Genomic DNA, 20000 nt, shown 5'->3' with positions numbered 1-20000 from the left:
CAATACAAGTGCTGATTTAAAGTAAAGACTGTATAGACCGATCCCACTCTGAGTTCAGAGATAATTTATTGATTTTTTATTGATTATTTATTTATGCTTTTGTTGAACTCAAATCTGATGAAACAGTAAATATGTGATGTTGAATAGCGTAATTCAAGCAAAAAACTACATTACCCATGATGCTTTGCAGGGACCAACAATCAGAGAGTCACAGAGAGCAAAGTGAAGTGGAATATTTAGCTCCGCCCACTCAAAATATTGAACTATTTGAATGTAGTTGTGCATATGTTGCTCTACACTTGCTTCTATTGTTTACACATATATTTATATTAATATTTTTTATATGCTATGTTAGTTTTAATTCATATTGTGTCGTTTGGAGTTCTTTATAGGATTGCAATTGTTTCCTTCCTTTTATCAATGTCTTTTTGTCTGACTTTAAAAAAAGAGAGCACAAAACTGACAACAAATATATTCTCTCTAATGTTGGGACTCTTATACTCAAAAATCGAATAAAATAATAATATAATTACATATACTGGCTATGTATATATTACATTAATATATTAATATTATTACATTATTAGTAATAAAAAATATCACTAGAATTTTAAGTATAATTAAAATATAAAGTTTACATATTTCCTTTAAAATGATGTACTCGTAAATTCTTTTTAAAAATTACGATTCTTCAACCACTTTAATTTTATGGAAAAATAACCTGCTATATTGGAATTTATGTATATATTGTATTGTATTGTACTGTATTGTATTGTATTTATTTAATTTATTTATTTATTTATTTATTTATTCATTTAATTTCATTTCATTATTTTCATTCATTCATTTTCTTTTCGGCTTAGCCCCTTTATTAATTGAGGGTCACCACAGCGGAATGAACCACCAACTTATCCAGCACATGTTTTACACAGCGGATGCCTTTCCAGCTGCAACCCATCTCTGGGAATCATCCATACACACTCATTCTCATACACTACGGACAATTTAGCTAACCTAGTTCACCTGTACCGCATGCCTTTGGACTTGTGGGGGTAACCGGAGCACGCGGAGGAAACACACAGAAACGCTAACTGACCCAGCCGATTTATTTATTTATTTATTTATTTATTTATTTATTTATTTATTTATTTATTTATTTATTTATTTTATATTTATTCATTGTGGAGTTGTAAAACAGACAAGATTATTATAGCACATTTTATTACAAAATTATTTGTGATCTTCTTACTGTATGGCCATCGTGCTACCCACTGCACCATCGTGTCACGTATATTTTATTTTATTTTCTATTTTATTTTATTTTAGATTATTTAATTTATTATTTAATTAATTGATTTATTTTAGAATTTAGAATAAATGTATTTATTTTTGTGGAGTTCTAAAACAGACAAGATCATTATAGCATGTTTTATTAATTCAAGTTTTTCTAATCAAAAAACAACTATTCAATTATACTCATTGTGTTATTTGGCATTTCTTTGTGAAAATAACTAACGAGAATAAAAAACTTTTTTGGGTGAACTACAGCTTATAGCTTCATCTGTAAATAACTTGGTTATAATCATATATACTGGCTATACAAATAGTATCACAATATTGATAATAAAAGTCTTATTACTATAAACATAATTAAAGTATAAGTTTCACAAATTTTAATGAAAAAATGCGCTCTTAAACTCTTTAAAATTCATTAATTATTTTTTTAAGAATTAACATTCACCAAACACTTTTATTTTATAGAAAAACATTTGCAACATTGGAATGTATTTATTTATATTTTATTTATTTAATTAAATTTTATTTTATTTTATTATTTAATTAAATTATTTCCATTTATTTTAATTTATTTTATTTTATTAATTAATTAATTTGATTATTTATTTTATTAGATCTATTTTTCTAAGTTATTTTATTAATAATTATGTTTATTTATTTTATTTTTTACTTATTTTAATTAATTATTTAATTTAATTTAATTTAATTTGAATTATTTTTTTATTTTATTTTTTATATATTTTTATTAGTAATTTATTTATTTAATCTTTTTTTTTTTTTTTTGGAGTTGTAAACAGACCACAAGATTATTATACCATATTTTATTAGAAAAGTATTTTACTTTTTCTAATAAAAAAATAAACATTTATTGGGACTTGTGGAGCTGTGCATTGATGGATTTGCTCTTCAGTGTTTGGACTTTCAGCAGTGGAAACATTTTTAATTTACTAGAACTTCTATGTTAAGCTGCTTTGACACAATCTACATTGTAAAAGCGCTATAGAAATAAAGATTAATTGAACTGAATTGAATAATACTTATATTCAATGTGTTACTAGGCATTTCTTTGTGAAAAAAATCAAAAAGAAGAGAACAAAGAAACATTTTTGGGTGAACTACAGCTTTAAGCTTCTTCTATAAATACAACCTTGGTTACATGTTGCAAATAATTCACAGACGAACTAGAAAAAGCCACATCTGAAGTTGCTACTGAACTCCATTCAACGCTTAAGACTCTTTTCTGCTTGAAATGGATGAAACAAAAGCGCCATTAGAGAGAGAGATTAAAAGAGACGTACCCCTGGTAGAGTCTTCTGTTCATGCAATGCATTCTGGGCTTTGATGGCTGATTCACGAGCGCAGTAGGTGAGAAACGCACAGCCTGTAAAAAAAAAAGAGAGAGACGAGAATCAAAAACTGAACTCACACACCTACACAAAACACACTTGCGTTCAGGCACCAGAGCTGAATGTTACGCTCCTGACATGCTGCTATTTATCACACACACGCATATACTCTGCACAAGCAAACCACAGATGTAGACGGAAAATGTAAAAGTTCTGAAACAAGGAAATAAGTGTGGCTTGCATATGTAAATCTTACTGTCGGGATGTTTTCCATGACTACTAAAAATCTCAAATTATTAAATTCCACCCAAAAGGCTTCATTAAATAGCGAATGTACAGCGTTTATTATGCAAGCGCACATTGTTATTCTCAAGGTGAACATTTAATGCATGCAAGTTACTTCACTGAATTTGTTTTTGATAATAAAACAATAATAAAACTCTGCCCCTACTGAATATTCATATTTATTTGCTAAGCCACGCCCCTTGTTCTTTAGTTTACTGTGATTTAAGATAAGAGGAGGAGTACAAAAATAAAACCCTGTCGCCTATTCAATATTCATTTTTCATTAGGAAATGCATGTGAAATATGCTTAGCCACGCCCCTTGAATCGTTTGTTTACTCTGAGCTAAATATAAAAGTGCAAAAATAAAACCCCGCCCCTACTCAATATTCACTTTCAGTAGGAAATACATGACAAAGATGCTTAGCCACACCTCTTCAACAATTACTTTCTTGTGAGTTAAAAATAAAAGATAGCAAAAATAAAACTCCACCTCCTACTCAGTATTCATTTATATATACTTAACCACATCCCCTACTCAAGATCCACCCCCTACTCAATATTCATATTTATATGGTTAGCCATGCCACTTCAACCGTTAGTTTACTGTGATTTTAAAATAAGAGCTCAAAAACAAAACCCTGCCTTCACTCAATATTCAAAGAAAGACATGGTAAATCTGCTTAACCACGCCCCTTCAACCATTAGTTTACTGTGAGTTAAAGATAAGAGGAGTTCTAAAATAAAACTCCACCTCCTACTCAAAGACCATTTTTATAAGCTTAGCCACGCCCACTTAACTAATACTTTATTGTGAGTTAAAGATGAGAAGTGAAAAAATAGAACCCGCCTTCTACTCAGTATTCATTTTAGTTTAAAATAAAAGCAGGTGCACAAAAATAAAACCACGCCCCCTGCTCATTATTTATTTATAGTAGAAATGCATGCAAAATAAGCTTAGCCACGCCCCCTCAACTGTTTTTTACTCTGAACTAAATATAAAAGTGCAAAAATAAAACCCCGCCCCTACTCAATGTTCACTTTCAGTAGGAAATACATGACAAAATTGCTTAGCCACACCTCTTCAACAATTACTTTCTTGTGAGTTAAAAATAAAAGATAGCAAAAATAAAACTCCACCTCCTACTCAGTATTCATTTATATATACTTAACCACGGCCCCTACTCAAGATACGCCTCCTACACAATATTCATTTTTATATGGTTAGCCACGCCCCTTCAACCATTAGTTTACTGTGAATTAAAAATAAGAGCTCAAAAAACCCCGCCCCCACTCAATTTTCATTTACAGACTGAAATAAATGTTAAATCTGCTTCACCACGCCCCTTAAACCATTAGTTTACTGTGAGTTAAAGATAAGAGGAGTTCTAAAATAAAACATCCACCTCCTACTCGATCATTTTTATATGCTTAGCCACGCCCCCTCAACCATTAGTTTATTTTAAGTTAAAGATAAGTACAAAAATAGAACCCTCCCCCTACTCAATATTCATTTTAAAGATAAAAGCAGGAGCACAAAATAAAACCACGCACCCTACTAAATATTTATTTTAAGTAGGAAAAAAATGCTCAAAAACAAAACCCCGCCCTTACTCAATATTCATATTCAGCAGGAAATACATTTTAAATCTGCTTAACCACGCCCCTTCAACCATTCGTTTAAAGTGATTTTAAAATAAGAGCTCAAAAATAAAACCCCACCCCCACTTAATATTTTATATTCAGCAGGAAATAAATGTTAAATCTGCTTAACCACACCCCTTCAACCATTAGTTTACTGTGAGTTAAAGATAAGAGCTCAAAAATAAAACCCCACCCCCACTTAATATTTTATATTCAGCAGGAAATACATTTTAAATCTGCTTAACCACGCCCCTTCAACCATTCGTTTACAGTGATTTTAAAATAAGAGCTCAAAAATAAAACCCCACCCCCACTTAATATTTTATATTCAGCAGGAAATAAATGTTAAATCTGCTTAACCACGCCCCTTCAACCATTCGTTTACAGTGATTTTAAAATAAGAGCTCAAAAATAAAACCCCACCCCCACTTAATATTTTATATTCAGCAGGAAATACATGTTATATCTGCTTAACCACGCCCCTTCAACCATTAGTTTACTGTGAGTTAAAGATACGAGGAGTTCTAAAATAAAACTCCACCTCCTACTCAATAATCATTTTATATGGTTAGCCACGCCCCCTCAACCGTTAGTTTACTATGAGTTAAAGATGAGAGGGGCAAAAACCCACCCCCTACTCAATATTCAATTCAGTAGGAAATAAATGTGAAATATGCTTAGCCACAACCCCTCAACCATTAGTTTATGGTGAGTTAAAAAAAGAACTCAAAAATAACCCCCCCCCCCCTACTCAATATTAATTTTACAAGGAAATAATTGTGAAATCTGCTTAACCATGAGTTAAAGATTAGAGGAGGAGAGCTAAAAATAAAACCATGTCCCTACTTAAAAAAATCATTTTTAAATGTTTAGCCACACCCCTTCAACTATTAGTTTACTGTGAGTTACAGATAAGAGGATTGCTAAAATAAAACTCCACCTCCACCTCCTACTCAATATTCATTTTTTATGCTTAGCCACGCCCTCTCAACCATCAGTTTACTTTTAGTTAAAAGTGAGAAGTGCAAAAATAGAACCCGCCCCTACTTAATATTCACTTTAGTAGGAAATTAATGTGAAAAATGCATAGCCACGCCCCTTTAACCATTAATTTACCGTGAGTTAAGGATAAGAGGATTGCTAAAATAAAACTACACCTCCTACTCAATATTCATTGTAATGCTTAGCCACGCCCCCTCAACCATTAGTTTACTGTGATTTAAAAATAAGAGCTCAAAAATAAAACCCCGCCCCTACTCAATATTCATTTTCAGTAGGAAATGATTGTGAAATATGCTTAGCCACAACCAATGAACCATAAGTTTACTGTGATTTAAAGGTAAGAGGAGTGCTAAAATAAAACTCCACCTCCTACTCAATATTCATTGTAATGCTTAGCCACGTCCCTCAACAATAAGTTTACTGTGAGTTAAAGATGAGAAGTGCAAAAATAGAACCCGCCCCCAACTTAATATTCACTTTTAATAGGAAATTAACGTGAAATATGCATAGCCACGCACCTTCAACCATTAGTTTACTGTGATTTAAAAATAAGAGCTCAAAAATAATACCCCGCCCCTACTCAATATTCATTTTCAGTAGGAATCGATTGTGAAATATGCTTAGCCACAACCAATGAACCATAAGTTTACTGTGAGTTAAAGGTAAGATGATAAATGCAATGAATTATACAAACCAACAATGTGCCCCCGCTAGTAAACAAAGGTACACATCTGAAACATAGATTTGTGAGTGGGTTATGACCCTCGGCCAGTGTTTTTGGGCTGTGTTGACCCTGTAACCTCAACTCGACACTTCTGATCCCAATAGACTACAGCAATGATTTTCAATGGCCACAATCAAGCATCAGTCATTTTCTCTCATGGGTGAATGGAGTGTACACACAACAGACTTTCAGCATGTGGAATTAAAGCAGACTTCATAACACATATAAGGACATTATTTAGGGCTTCTGTTTATATTAGAATATTATGTCATCTATTTTATTGTTTTGATGTTATAATAATAATATTAATAATAATAATAGTAATAATAATAAAGAAAAGTAATAATAAATAATATTACTACTACTACTACTACTACTACTACTAATAATAATAATAATAATAATAATATTAAATAAAAGTAATAATAAATAATATTAATACTACTACTACTACTACTACTAATAATAATAATAATAATAAATAAATAAATAATTAAATAAAAGTAATAATAAATAATATTAATACTACTACTACTACTAATAATAATAATAATAATAATAAATAAAAGTAATAATAAATAATATTAATACTACTACTACTACTACTACTACTACTAATAATAATAATAATAATAATAATAATAATAAAAGTAATAATAAATAATATTACTACTACTACTACTACTACTACTACTAGTAATAATAATAATAATAATAATAATAATAATAATAATAATAGTAATAATTTCATTTAATTTAATTTCATTTCATTTCATTTTCTTGTCGGCTTAGTCCCTTTGATAATCCTGGGTGACAGCAGAATGAACCGCCAACTTATCCAGCCCATTTTTACGCAGCGGATGCCCTTCCAGCTGCAACCCATCTCTGGTAAACATCCACACACACACACACACACACACACACACACACACACACACACACACACACACACACACACACACTACGGACAATTTAGCCCACCCAATTCACCTGTACCGCATGTCTTTGGACTGTGGGGGAAACCAGAGCACCCGGAGGAAACCCACACGAATGCAGGGAGAACATGCAAACTCCACACAGAAACGCCAACTGAGACAAGGTTCGAACCAGTGACCTTCTTGCTGTGAGGTGACAGCACTACCTACTGCGCCACTGCTTCACCCATAATAATAATAATAATAATAATAATAATAATAATAAACATATGCTTTTATTATATGTATAAGTTAAAGTGCTTAAATTACTGAAATTAAATAAAAAATAAAGGATTAAAGGGGATAAAATAAAATAATTAAATTAAATTAAAAATACGAAATACCAATTCACAAAATAAAAAAAAATTCAATTAAATAATTAAATTAAATAAATTAAAAATATAAAATGGAAAATACAAAAAGTAATAAAATAATAACTAAGTAAAATAAAATACAAAATTATAAAATGTAAATAAACATAAATAAAAAATCCAAAACATAAAATACTAAATAGAAAATAATTAAATTAAATTAAAAACACAAAACATAAGTACTAAATACAAAGAAATGAATAAAAATTACAATTGTAATATTTAATTAAAAATACAAAACAAAATACAAAATAATTAAATTAAATTAAATACAATTAAATTAATTAAAAATACAAAACATAAAATAGTAAATACAAAATAATTAAATTAAATTAAATAAATACAATAAACTGCAAGCTTTGGATTTTTTTTGTCAGTTTTATATTTTTCTAAATGCAAATTTTGTCACAGCTTTGGAGCACACTAGATTATAAATGTCCTTAAAACTAGCAGAGTGAAAGTAAAATTATTTATTTTATTTTAACTTTAAATGAATTTAAATTCTTTAAATAAGCATTTGACTGCTTTTAGAAAACATAACATTTTCTTGTTGCTTTTAGTTTGTCACTTCCGCTTAAATTGATCAGTAATTGTTTTTGACGTCACCTCATACTCCTACAGTTTCTCATCAAATCTTCCAACTCTCTACTATCTGACATCCCCCGCCCCTTCAAGATGCTTCTCATTTGCTTTTCATTTGATGCGTTTGAGCTCAACAACTCTCACTGGCATGGCTGGATTAAAAACTAAACGCTATTGGCTGTTTTTTAAAGGGAGAGAGGCTGTTCTATGCCCCGCCCTGTTTTTATGTTTCAGTTGCAATGCAAAATGCAACACATTTAATGTGACTTATTTTTTACTGAAATGTGATAATCCAGCTTGATCCCATGAGAAAACCTAACTTTTTTACATTTTGTCAATTTAAGGATAATTCATACAAATTCATACAGTTCAGTCGTATGGAAAAGTACGATTTTAAAAAGGAGGCGTGGCACCCAAAACCAACCCTTAAACACAACCGTCATTGGGGGATGAGCAAATTGTACTAAAATATACAAACGAGATTGTCAAATTCATATGTAATTCCCACTAAACCCAAAAGTTACGAATTACCGTGAGATTGTGTTGGATGTTCCATTGCAATTGCATTGGCAGTTTTTGTATTTTTTTTTTTTTTTGTTACTAATTCGTACTATGGCTGAGTGCAAGATCAAATTTAAATCATAAATTTGACTAATCGATCAACACCATTCACGAAGCATGTGACTTCATTTAAATGAAATTTAAATGTAAAAATGTTGATCATAATTTCAGTCTTCTAGTATTAAGGACATTTATAATCTAGTGTGCTTTGAAACAGTGACAAAATTCGCATTTAGAAAATATAAAACTGACGTAAAAATCCAAAGCTAGCAGTTTGACAAATTTTCGTACAACTGAATTCGTACAAGTTAGCCCCTAAACTGACAAAACATGAAATAGTTACATCTATTTGTGATTGTCGCAATCACCAGTGATCTACAACCAGAGATTGCTGGTAAATACACTCCCATTCACATAAACTACAAATCCGCCATGTTATGGACTACAACACCCAGTCATGCAACACACACAACCAGATTACACTCTCGCAGCTTCAGCATGACTGGATGTTGCAGTCCATAACATGGCGGATTTGTAGTTCATGTGAATGTGATGCTATGTTTACACCAGACGTGGAACGCGCGGATAAATTTGCGCGTAAATAGCCGCATGAACATTTGAGTTTACTCCCTCCATTCGCACGTCAAAATACGCTTCATTCACGCATCAAATTCACTTCAGAACAGACGCGGATTCGCAGGATGGGCAGGGCTTCTGTCTGCCAGGTGACTGTAGATTCGTTGCTAAATGGCTTACATGGATTTTATTGGGAAAATAACTGTGTTTATGTGCTTTATGAAGGCTGAAAACAGCGTTGATTCATTTGGAGCAGTTTCTAAGTCCACTACATCCTTTCAGAGGTACATCCAGCTCATAAACTCTTCTAAAAACTTAACCTGGATGATGGAGGCTTTCAGCGGTGCTTTTTACTGAGGCAAGCCCAGTTTGATGAACTGTTGTCAGTGTGTGTATGAGGATTTTCCCCTGGGACAACAACAACATGCACAACATGCACTACGTCATAATCACTCCCCAACAAGCGCAAGCTTCTGACTGGTTAACGTGGCGCATGTCCTCTGAAGTTCAGATTTTCAGATTTTCCAACTTCGTGTCAAGCCATTCGCGCGTATCGCACAGCAGGATGTCTATTTGCGATTTGCATTGACTTAACATGTAAATCACTCACGCTTGACGATTCTTCCGCGTCTGGTGTGAACGCAGCAGGAGTGTATTTACCAGCGATCTCTGGTTGTAGTTGCTGGTGATCATGACAGTGAAATCAGGCTGGAATTTCACATTTCAGTAAATAAAAAGTCATATTAAAGGTTTGAAATGTGCATTTTTTTTTTAAAAGATGTTTGATGTAATCTGAACTTAGTCGTGGTAATTTCATTTTCTCCTGGAAAATAAATCTCGGGCCAGCGAACACAAAAGCACTGGAGGCCAAAGACTTTCTGGACACCCTTAAATATAGCCACAGAGGTTATTTCTGAATTAAACGACTCTATTGGCAATTATTCATATGTGCTTTAACTCGACTTGACTTCATTACGTCTGAACGACTTGAGCGGGAACAAAACAGAACAACGGCTTTAGGACTGGAACAAATTTAGATGAGTATTTGAAACACCTCGGCCAGATAATTTAGCCAGCGTCTAGAGTGTTAAATTATGCTTGAACTTGGAGTAAAACAGTAAATCTCATGCACTTTTACGAGACGTATGATTTAAAGTATCGTTTATGAGCATGCAGGATAAATAACGTGCATTTTTAAGTGTTTATCGTTAAATGAATCCTGACTGGTTAACGTGGCGAATGTCCACTGAAGTTCAGATTTTCCAACTTGCGCGATTTGCTTGAAACGCACGTTAAGTGCGTCAAACGAACAAAACGCTCAATTCGTGTCAAGCCATTCGCGCGTATCGCACAGCAGGGTGTCTATTTGCGATTTGCATTGACTTAACATGTAAATCACTCACGCTTGACGATTCTTCCGCGTCTGGTGTGAACGCAGCAGGAGTGTATTTACCAGCGATCTCTGGTTGTAGATCGCTGGTGATCATGACAGTGAAATCAGGCTTGAATTTCACATTTCAGTAAAAAAAAGTCATATTAAAGGTTTGAAATGTGCATTTTTTTTTAATGATGTTTGATGTAATCTGAACGGACAAATAAAGAGAGGGCGGGGCATAGAGTAGTTCCCTTTTTACAAAAACAGCCAATAGCATTTGGATTTTATTACAGCTCTGCCAGTGAGAGTGGTTGAGCTCAAACGCATCAAATGAAAAGCAAATGAGAAGCGTCGTGAAAGGGGCGGGTCATGTCACACTAGAGAGCATCTGATTGGTCAGAAGGTGTGATGAGAAACTGAAGTATGAGGCGAGGTAAAAAAAATCATTGATAGATTTAAGCAGAAGCGAAGCTGCGCAACCTTTGTCACTGCTTTGGAGCACACTACCTTATAGATATCCTAAAAACTGAAGCTTAAGATCTACATTTTTTATTTTAAATTCACTTTAAATGAAGTCAAATGCTTTGCGAATGGTGTTAAATCAGCAAAAAAGCAAGCAAAGCGCAAAGATTGGGTCCATCTAGGCCTTTACAGTCCTCATAGAAAGAAACACAGCGCTTGGGCTTTATACACCAGAGGATTACATGCTGACTAATTTAAGATAGAGAAAGAAAATTGGATTCAGGCAGTGTTATTCTGTGCATGGCGTATCTGTGTTGTATCAAGCTCGGATCAATACATTCTGCTAGCAGAAAATGATAGTTATCTCCTTATCATTTTCCATTAAAATCCCCTTTTGATAACATTTCATCACGGGCTGGTGGGAAGCAGACAAGAGAGAAGGAAATGATAGTGAGACGAGGCAACGGGGAGATGGAGCGGGGAAAAAAGGAAAAGAGAAAGGTTTTTGTAGCCCCATAAAAACAACTTTATCTCCTCTGTTTGCCCCCAAACGCTCCAAAAACAGCCCGCGCTGGATTACGCTCTATAAATTATATTAAAATCTCTCCGCCGTGGTAATTTCATTTTCTCCTGGAAAATAAATCTCGGGCCAGCGAACACAAAAGCACTGGAGGCCAAAGACTTTCTGGACACCCTTAAATATAGCCACAGAGGTTATTTCTGAATTAAACGACTCTATTGGCAATTATTCATATGTGCTTTAACTCGACTTGACTTCATTACGTCTGAACGACTTGAGCGGGAACAAAACAGAACAACGGCTTTAGGACTGGAACAAATTTAGATGAGTATTTGAAACACCCTCGGCCAGATAATTTAGCCAGCGTCTAGAGTGTTAAATTATGCTTGAACTTGGAGTAAAACAGTAAATCTCATGCACTTTTACGAGACGAATGATTTAAAGTATCGTTTATGAGCATGCAGGATAAATAACGTGCATTTTTAAGTGTTTATCGTTAAACGAATCTCAATATTTGTCCGTGCAGATCATAAAATGCGCAATGTTTTACGTACATGTGTTGGAACGGCAATGATATGCAATTAGGGTTGACTTCCTACTCTCCATTTCCTTTACATTAAACCGCCATTATGGCTTACACTCACTGGCCACTTTATTAGGTACACCTGTCCAACTGTTCATTAACGCAAGTTCCTATTCAACCAATCTCATGGCAGCAACTTAATGCACTTAAGCCTGATCTATGCTTTCGCCTGACTCCTTGTCGCAGACCTCTGCTGACTGCGCGTGCACCTCACAAAACAGACGAGGCTTTTATACTTGACGCGTTCGCCGTTTTGATATTCGTTGAAACCATAGGTAGTAGGGATGGAACAATATTGTAAATACCGTCATACCGCAATGGCAATTTCTTTCAATATTACCGTGGTTGTGACTAGATAAAATCAAAGGTCTTTTGGTGAAAAGTTTGCTCAGGCGAATGGGAGGTAGCGGAAACTACAATTTTCATCAGCCCAGGCTCGGCCATTATCCTTCGGTCTGTTGTCGCTACAGATCCAGTAATGCAGAAATGGAGGGTGCTGCTAGTAGTGGCAAAGAAAAAGAGCTAAAAATGGTCGAACCTAAAGCGGGTTTTAAATCAGATGTGTGGAAGCATTTCAGTTTCTCTCTGAAAAGAAACAAGAAAGAAGAAAAGGTGACAGAAAAAAAGGGTATGCAGGCACTGCCAGACTGTGCTGAAATACAAGTCTGGGAATACGACTAACATAATGGGGATTCTTTTAGTCAAGGGGACAGCAGAACACAGCACACTACTCAGATTGATAGAGACATTGACTTGTACCACCAAGAGACCTCTATCATGGCTTGTCCTTTCGAGTGGTGTCTTTTTTTTTTACATGGTTTAATATTTTTTGTTATTAAAATTGAATAATTTAAGTTCCTGTTTGAATGTCATTGATCTGTTCATTGTTGAGGTAACCTCAACATTCTAGCACTTTTTTTGAGTGTCTTCAATAGTTTTGTTTTTCCTTTAATGATTCAATAAATACCGTACCATGCCATTCATACCGAGGTATTACCGTATCGTGAAATTTTGATACCGCTACATCCCTAATAGGTAGCGGTCAAAAGAAACCCACCGTAAAATCAGACGGATAAACAGAGAACAAGGAAGTTTCCAGAACTACGTCATATCATTAATATCGTTCATTATGTTTATAAGTTATCAAATATGAATGATTATGAAGATTTTTATGACCATCCAAGTTTTTTTAAATCAAACTTTGATGCATCACTTGCTTTTGTTTTATCTATTATAGTTTATTAAACCCTGAATGACAAGGGAACATGGGTTGCTCTACAAAGATATATTTTATCATGGCAAGAAAAAAGTACACTCACTAAAAAATATTAATGTTTTTTTTTTTAGATTTAGCCCATTTCACAATTGACACATTAGTGTCTGGCTAGTTTCTGTCCTCTAATTATGCTAAAAAGGCCATAATGGTCCAACATACCTGACCATTATCACCAATAAATATAAATAATACCATTATCACCAATATTATATGTTCAAATATTCCTTTTTACGTTATAAAAGAAATATTTTTTTAATTTAATTATAGTTTTGTAACTATTAAATTGTTTTAAATTCCAATTTGTAATATATACATCAGTGTAAAACCTATAAATGGTGGAAAAACATATTCTGTAAATGTGTACCTGGGTCTCCACTTTTGCCATGACCTCTTCTGGCTTTAACAAACTCTTCCCTCAGGTTTTTCCAAACTTTTTAACAAAACCTTTCCTCCTCTCCCATGGCTGTTGCAATTTCTAGCCAAGAATTACTGTAAAAATAACGCGCCATTTCATAAAGCGGGAATCATCTCAGACTGGTTTTCTTGAACATGACAATGAGTTCACTAAACTCAGATGTCCTCCACAGTCACCAGAGCTCAATCTAATAGAGCACCTTTGGGATGTGGTGGAACAGGAGATTCTCATTATAGATGTGCAGCTGACAAATCTGCAGCAACTTTGTGATGCCGTCATGTTAATATGGAGCAAAATCTCGGAGGAATATTTCTAGTACCTTGTTGTATCTATGCCATGTAGGATTAAGGCAGTTCTGAGGCTAAAGGGGGTCCAACCTGATACTAGTACCTAATAAAGTGGCCGACGAGGGTATCTTTATTTATTGTCATTCTGACCAAAGATGCAATTGTGACAATTTCTCTGAGCAAAATTATCCACTGGTCTTTACAATAGTGAATATGCGCTGTGCCTGTGATTAAACATATTGTGCACTAATTTACTTAAAATTTACGTTTATTGAATAATAATAATAATAATAATAATAATAATAATAATAATAATAATAATAATAATAATAATAACGATAATAATAATAATGATAATAATAATAATAATAATAATGATAATAATAATAATTATTATAATAATAATAATAATAATAATAATAATAATAATAATAATAATAATAAATAATAATAATAATTAATATAATATAATATAAAATATCATATTTATATAAAATATAATATAATATAATATATAATATAATATTTAAAGCAGCATTCAGGAAATAAAACAATCCGAAAAATATATAAATAATAAATAAAAATCTCATAAATAGTCTCAAAGCACAGTCAGGCTTCTTTACCCATAATTCCACTGTCAACAAAACCAATATGTCTTATATTTCATAAACTGACATCGCTGCTGAACAGTAATTACCTCAATGTTTCACCTCGCTTCTTTCAGTGCACTGTCATCGAGTGCGGACGCTAGTTTGAATAACAAGCTTTTACGCACCCTCCCGGACACACGATGCAGGCGTTTATCGACAGCCCTGATTATACGCGTGCATGTGAACGCAGGTCAGACAGAAACCTGTAAACATGCTGCTCGTGATGATTAATGTTTATCACCGTGCCTGTTTGTCTAACTAATGCACACACACACACATAAACACACATCTACTGTCTAGTAAAAACTAAATGATTCAGCAGAGTCCACTGTGTTTCTGTGTTGATGGGATAAGAAACTGATATTCAAACAAGCAAAAAATTAAATACAATTATGTTTTATTTGATGTAGCAGGTCTGACTATTAACTATTTGTTATGTATAGACGAATTACCGGTTTGTACACATTCAGGATGCTCGTGCATCGAGGTTGCAGAAAAAAAAACAGGAGAGCTATTGCATTTACATCGAGGGAATGGCATCCGATCCGGTACAGAGTTTGTTGTGGTATTAGAGATAAGTTATAATGATTAGATATTATATATATATATATTATTTACACAATGCTTTCAGCATATTATAACAGCTTGTCACCAAGTGATAAGCACAGTTATTCTGCAAAAGTAACGATAAACTAAGCGGTGTTCGTTTGACAGGTCGATTTGTGATAGCACCCTCCCAATGGATATTGGATAAGATGAAATGGCCAAGCATCCAGCCCCCAGTATTCAACTGTCTCAATGAAAATCCAAGTGATTTTACAAGAGAGAAGTTAAAGGCCTACAAGTCCTTGGATGCCTACAATGTGGTTCTGTGTGGTCATGTGCAAGAAATAATGTTCCAGGGTTACCAGATTCAAAACTATGTAGTGATAAAAACCGAGTGTGGCGGGGGGGCGTGAGTGGATACACCTGCGGTGCGCACCTGCTTCGGATCCCACGAAAGGAGCTCTGGACGATAAAAGGAGGAACGATGGCAGAGGAAGCCGAGAGAGGACCGGGCCCGGACATATTTTACCTTTGCTTTCAGTTTGACGGCAGTCTCCGTGAGGAGCTGCCGTTCATGTTATAAATAAATATTTTAAAAACTGCATCAGTTCTCCGCCTCCTTCTTCCCAGCGGCCAAAGGGCCGTGAATGTCATTACACCGAGATTCTGCCTAGCTAAAGACAACGAAAGAAGACGGAGCTGTATAAGGCCTGGGTAATCATCAACAAGCAAAACTTCTGCGTTCTGACAGCGAACTGCACCTGTTCAGCAGGGTAAGTGCACTTACACTTGTTCATTTCATTCTAAGCATTCAGTGTGCGCAGTTTAATTCACCATATTTAACAGTTTTTGCTGAAATCATTGCTGCAATCGAAAACAAGTGATGTGTATGATTCAGCATAGCGTGAACTTACCTGATATGAACTGAGAACTGCAGAGTCCAGCATTTTTAATTAGGTTCTCAATCCATTCAGCTCTTATGATGGCTGTTAGCCAAAGACGTCTGGTAAAGTTTTCTATTTTTTGACTTTCAATTTTAGCATCCTACCACACAACATGACATGTTTGCTATTGCAACCGGTCTTTTTCTGCAACCGCTGTGCGTGGTTGAACCAGTGTGATGTCATGTGTGACGTAGGTTGGTAATTCCCCGATTGGTTGTTTGTTAGTAAGCAGTGCTGGAAAAATGTACTGAAAAGTCATACTCAAGTAAAAGTACTATTACTTGCCTAAGAATGTAGTGCGAGTAGAGTAAAAGTATCTGTTGTGAATATTACTTTAAGTAGGAGTAAAAAGACCTTTCAAAAGTATGCAGGAGCAGTGAGTATTACGCTGTGAAAAGCTGATGCATTTAGGCCCCGTTTACACTGTCAGGTCTTGATGCCCAATTCCGATTTGTTGCCTAAATCTGATTTGTTTGCCTGTCTGTTTACACGTTGTTTTAATTGTGACCCATATCCAACTCATGTGTTTGCACTTGCCATACAATTTACGATGTTGCGCATGCATAAAGGCGGGTTCTAGCATCTGCGCAATATGCGAAGTGTAGTATAAGCAGTGAATGTTTCAGTCCAGATTTACCCCCACACAGTTTATGTAATGGTATGACCCTGATATGTGTGTGTAGTTACAGATGTAGCCTTTGTCTGTGTGCGCACTGGTGTTGGAGAGAATAAAGTTATTCTATGTATAGCATGCAGTGCTTGTATTAATAGCGACAAAAAACAAAAGTTATAACACGAAGTTCACCCAACTTTAAAATGATTTTGAGCATCAAAAATAGGCGCAGCTTGCACCTATGGTTTATATATGGTGTCCTCCACCATTCAGAGGGTGATTTGTGGGTATGAGAGGGGTCTCAGGTCTGGTGGGAGCAAATTGTGGCGACTGACCACTTTCCTCCTCTGTGTTTCCTCTGTTGTTGTTGTTTACCACATTGGCGTCTCCACACACGCTCTTTCTTCTATGTCATTAAACCACGGAGAAGCACCACATTGTCACAAGTTTAATAACATATAAAACGGAATGCCTCAATAAATCTGATCTGCCTGTTTACATGACAGTCGCATCGTCACAAATCCGATTTATATCTGATTTATTTCCACATATGAAGGAGGCCTGAAAATGATCTCTTAATATCTGAATGCATGCGTTTTTTTTTTCAAGTTTACACGGTCCTAGAACAGATCCGATCTGTGTCACATATGAGCAAAAATCGGAATTGGGTCACATTTAACTGGCATTGTAAACGGGGCCTCACATGTAATTTGTGGATGTGTGTAAACGTAACATTCTGTAGTAGTGTAATTTAATTTAGTTATTGTCCAGCAGGCACAAAACATCATAAGACGTAATATTAGGTTAGATTTAGGTTGTGATGTCAGGTGACCAAAATTCAATGTCTAGCGAGCATCTAAGCACGATCTAACTTTGATGTCTAATAACGACATCAAATAAGGTTGATATTTGGTGGATTTTAGGTTGTTTGGGAAAGTGACCAAAATCTAACGTTGAGTCAACATCTTACACCAACGACATGTTGATGTCAAATACTGACATTTATTCGTCAGGTACGACAACCTAAATCCAACGTCTGATATACGTCATAGTGGTAACGTCCACACAACATCAAGCTGTAACATCATTAGATGTTGATATTTGGTTGATTTTAGGTTGGACATTGGTGTCCAGCCTGACGTTGGGTTCTAACGTAAACCTGATTTTCATTTCTTGAAAAGCTTCAATCTGACGTCATGTTGATGTCTTGTGCCTGCTGGGTGTTTAATGTAATTTCTGTCATCATACAGTAAACATCCGTCATCTTCTCATCAGTAACATGCCTCTAAACAGTCTCTGGGTCAATGCGTGTAAAGATTATGAACATCTTCTTGGACACTTTGAATGCTTCCAAATAGTTTGCTGCAATTATAAAGCGCCCGTGTCTTGAGGTAGTTTATTATGATGCGATTTAATTTCTATGTGTGATTTGATTGGACAGGAATAACAGGACTGATTTGTCTAATCCCCATAGACAAGAAATAATGAAGTCTTGACTGCAGGTTTAAGGAAAGTAGTGGAGTAAAAGTACCGATACGGCACTAAAAATGTACTCAAGGGAAAGTAAAAGTACACATTTATAAAACTGCTTAGTAAATTACAATTTCTGGAAAAAAACTACTCAATTACTGTAGTTTGAGTATTTGTAATTAGTCTCTTTACGCCACTGTCAGTCAGTGCATATTCTCAAAGTATTACAGTGTATGTATGTGAACTTGAATGAATGTTCAAGCAAAGCTAGCGACAATATGAAAAAGACTGTTTTGTCAATCATTTTGCACTTAATAATGGTGAAACTGAAGCATTTACACAAAATATTTGAATAATCTTTGCATTAAAGATGATGCTTTCAAAGGCTGCTTATAAATATGGTTCATACTCATTCAATTTGACTACCCTTTCGTTATGTTGGTGGCTGTTTTTGCCCGATTGACTTCCATTATAATTAAATTTTTTGACCCTTTAAAGTGAGCTGACTAGTCTGGTCTGCTTAACCAACGTAAATCAGTTATAGAACCAACGTATTCCAGCTTCTCTAGGGTTACAAAAAAACAAGTAATTGAAATGTATGCATCTGATGCTGCTTTCACCCTCAACCTATTGTGGCAAAACTTGCACACTCACCAACCGCATTTAATGGCAGTAATTTAATGTCAATGTAAATGATAATCTAACAGCACTGTACTAATAACGTCCCACTGAGACAGCAGTCAACAGAACGTGTGTGTGTGCGCCTATGTGTGTGTGTGTGTGTGCGTTTGTAAGTGTGACAGGCCTCCTACGCTGATTCATCCTCCCTCTCGCACCCTCCTATGGGCATAAACCATTATTCATTTGTGTGGCGTGTGTGTGTGTGTGTGTGAGCATGTGTGTGCCTCTGAGCGTGACAGAAAGAGGGAATATTTCGAGCAGAAGAAGGGAGGGCGACGCGGATACTCACAGAGGAGTATGTCGCTTTAAATGGGTTTTCAAGTTCAATTAACGTGATGTTTTTAATGAATCGGCGGACTAAGTTTTCCTATGCTAATAAATGAAAAGCCAGGCAAGAGTCGGTCTGTTTAAAATGCATATGAAACGTGTAACGTCCCTCCAGCGCTGCTCTCAAATCAAATTAGAGCTTCAGTCAAGTGAAATGTCCTGCGGAAAAGACAAAAGAGAAATCGAGGAATATTTACGGAATGATTACAAACACTAATCTGAGCTTAGTAAAGATACAGAATTGTAACCCTGGACTAAAATATGTACATTGCACTGGTATATTTGTGGGAAAAGCCTGGGTCATCATTAGAATTGCGTTACATGAAATACATACATATATATGTATGTATATACATATACTGTATATATATATATATATATATATATATATATATATATATATATATATATATATATATATATATATATACATACATACATATATATACATACATACATATATATACATACATATGTATATATATACATACA

The 20000-nt window shown here is 34.5% G+C and overlaps 1 protein-coding gene and 1 long non-coding RNA gene across 2 annotated transcripts in view; one reads left to right on the top strand and one right to left on the bottom strand.

Moving 5' to 3' along the window:
* The window catches only part of LOC147846549 (uncharacterized), a 1651758-nt gene that overhangs the window by 1418021 nt on the left and 213737 nt on the right, over window positions 1-20000 (top strand). The gene's annotated exons all lie outside the window — the stretch shown is intronic.
* The window catches only part of zgc:165603, a 31588-nt gene continuing 13623 nt past the window's right edge, over window positions 2036-20000 (bottom strand). Inside the window, 1 exon segment of the mRNA NM_001098751.1 lies at window positions 2036-2677. Within this exon segment, the coding sequence (NP_001092221.1) occupies window positions 2580-2677 (98 nt within the window). The 3' untranslated portion in view covers window positions 2036-2579.

Source organism: Danio rerio, chromosome 2 (assembly GCF_052040795.2).
Source record: "Danio rerio strain M-AB ecotype USA chromosome 2, GRCz13ab, whole genome shotgun sequence".
NCBI lineage: Eukaryota > Metazoa > Chordata > Actinopteri > Cypriniformes > Danionidae > Danio > Danio rerio.
This window is presented reverse-complemented; position numbering and strand designations above follow the sequence as displayed.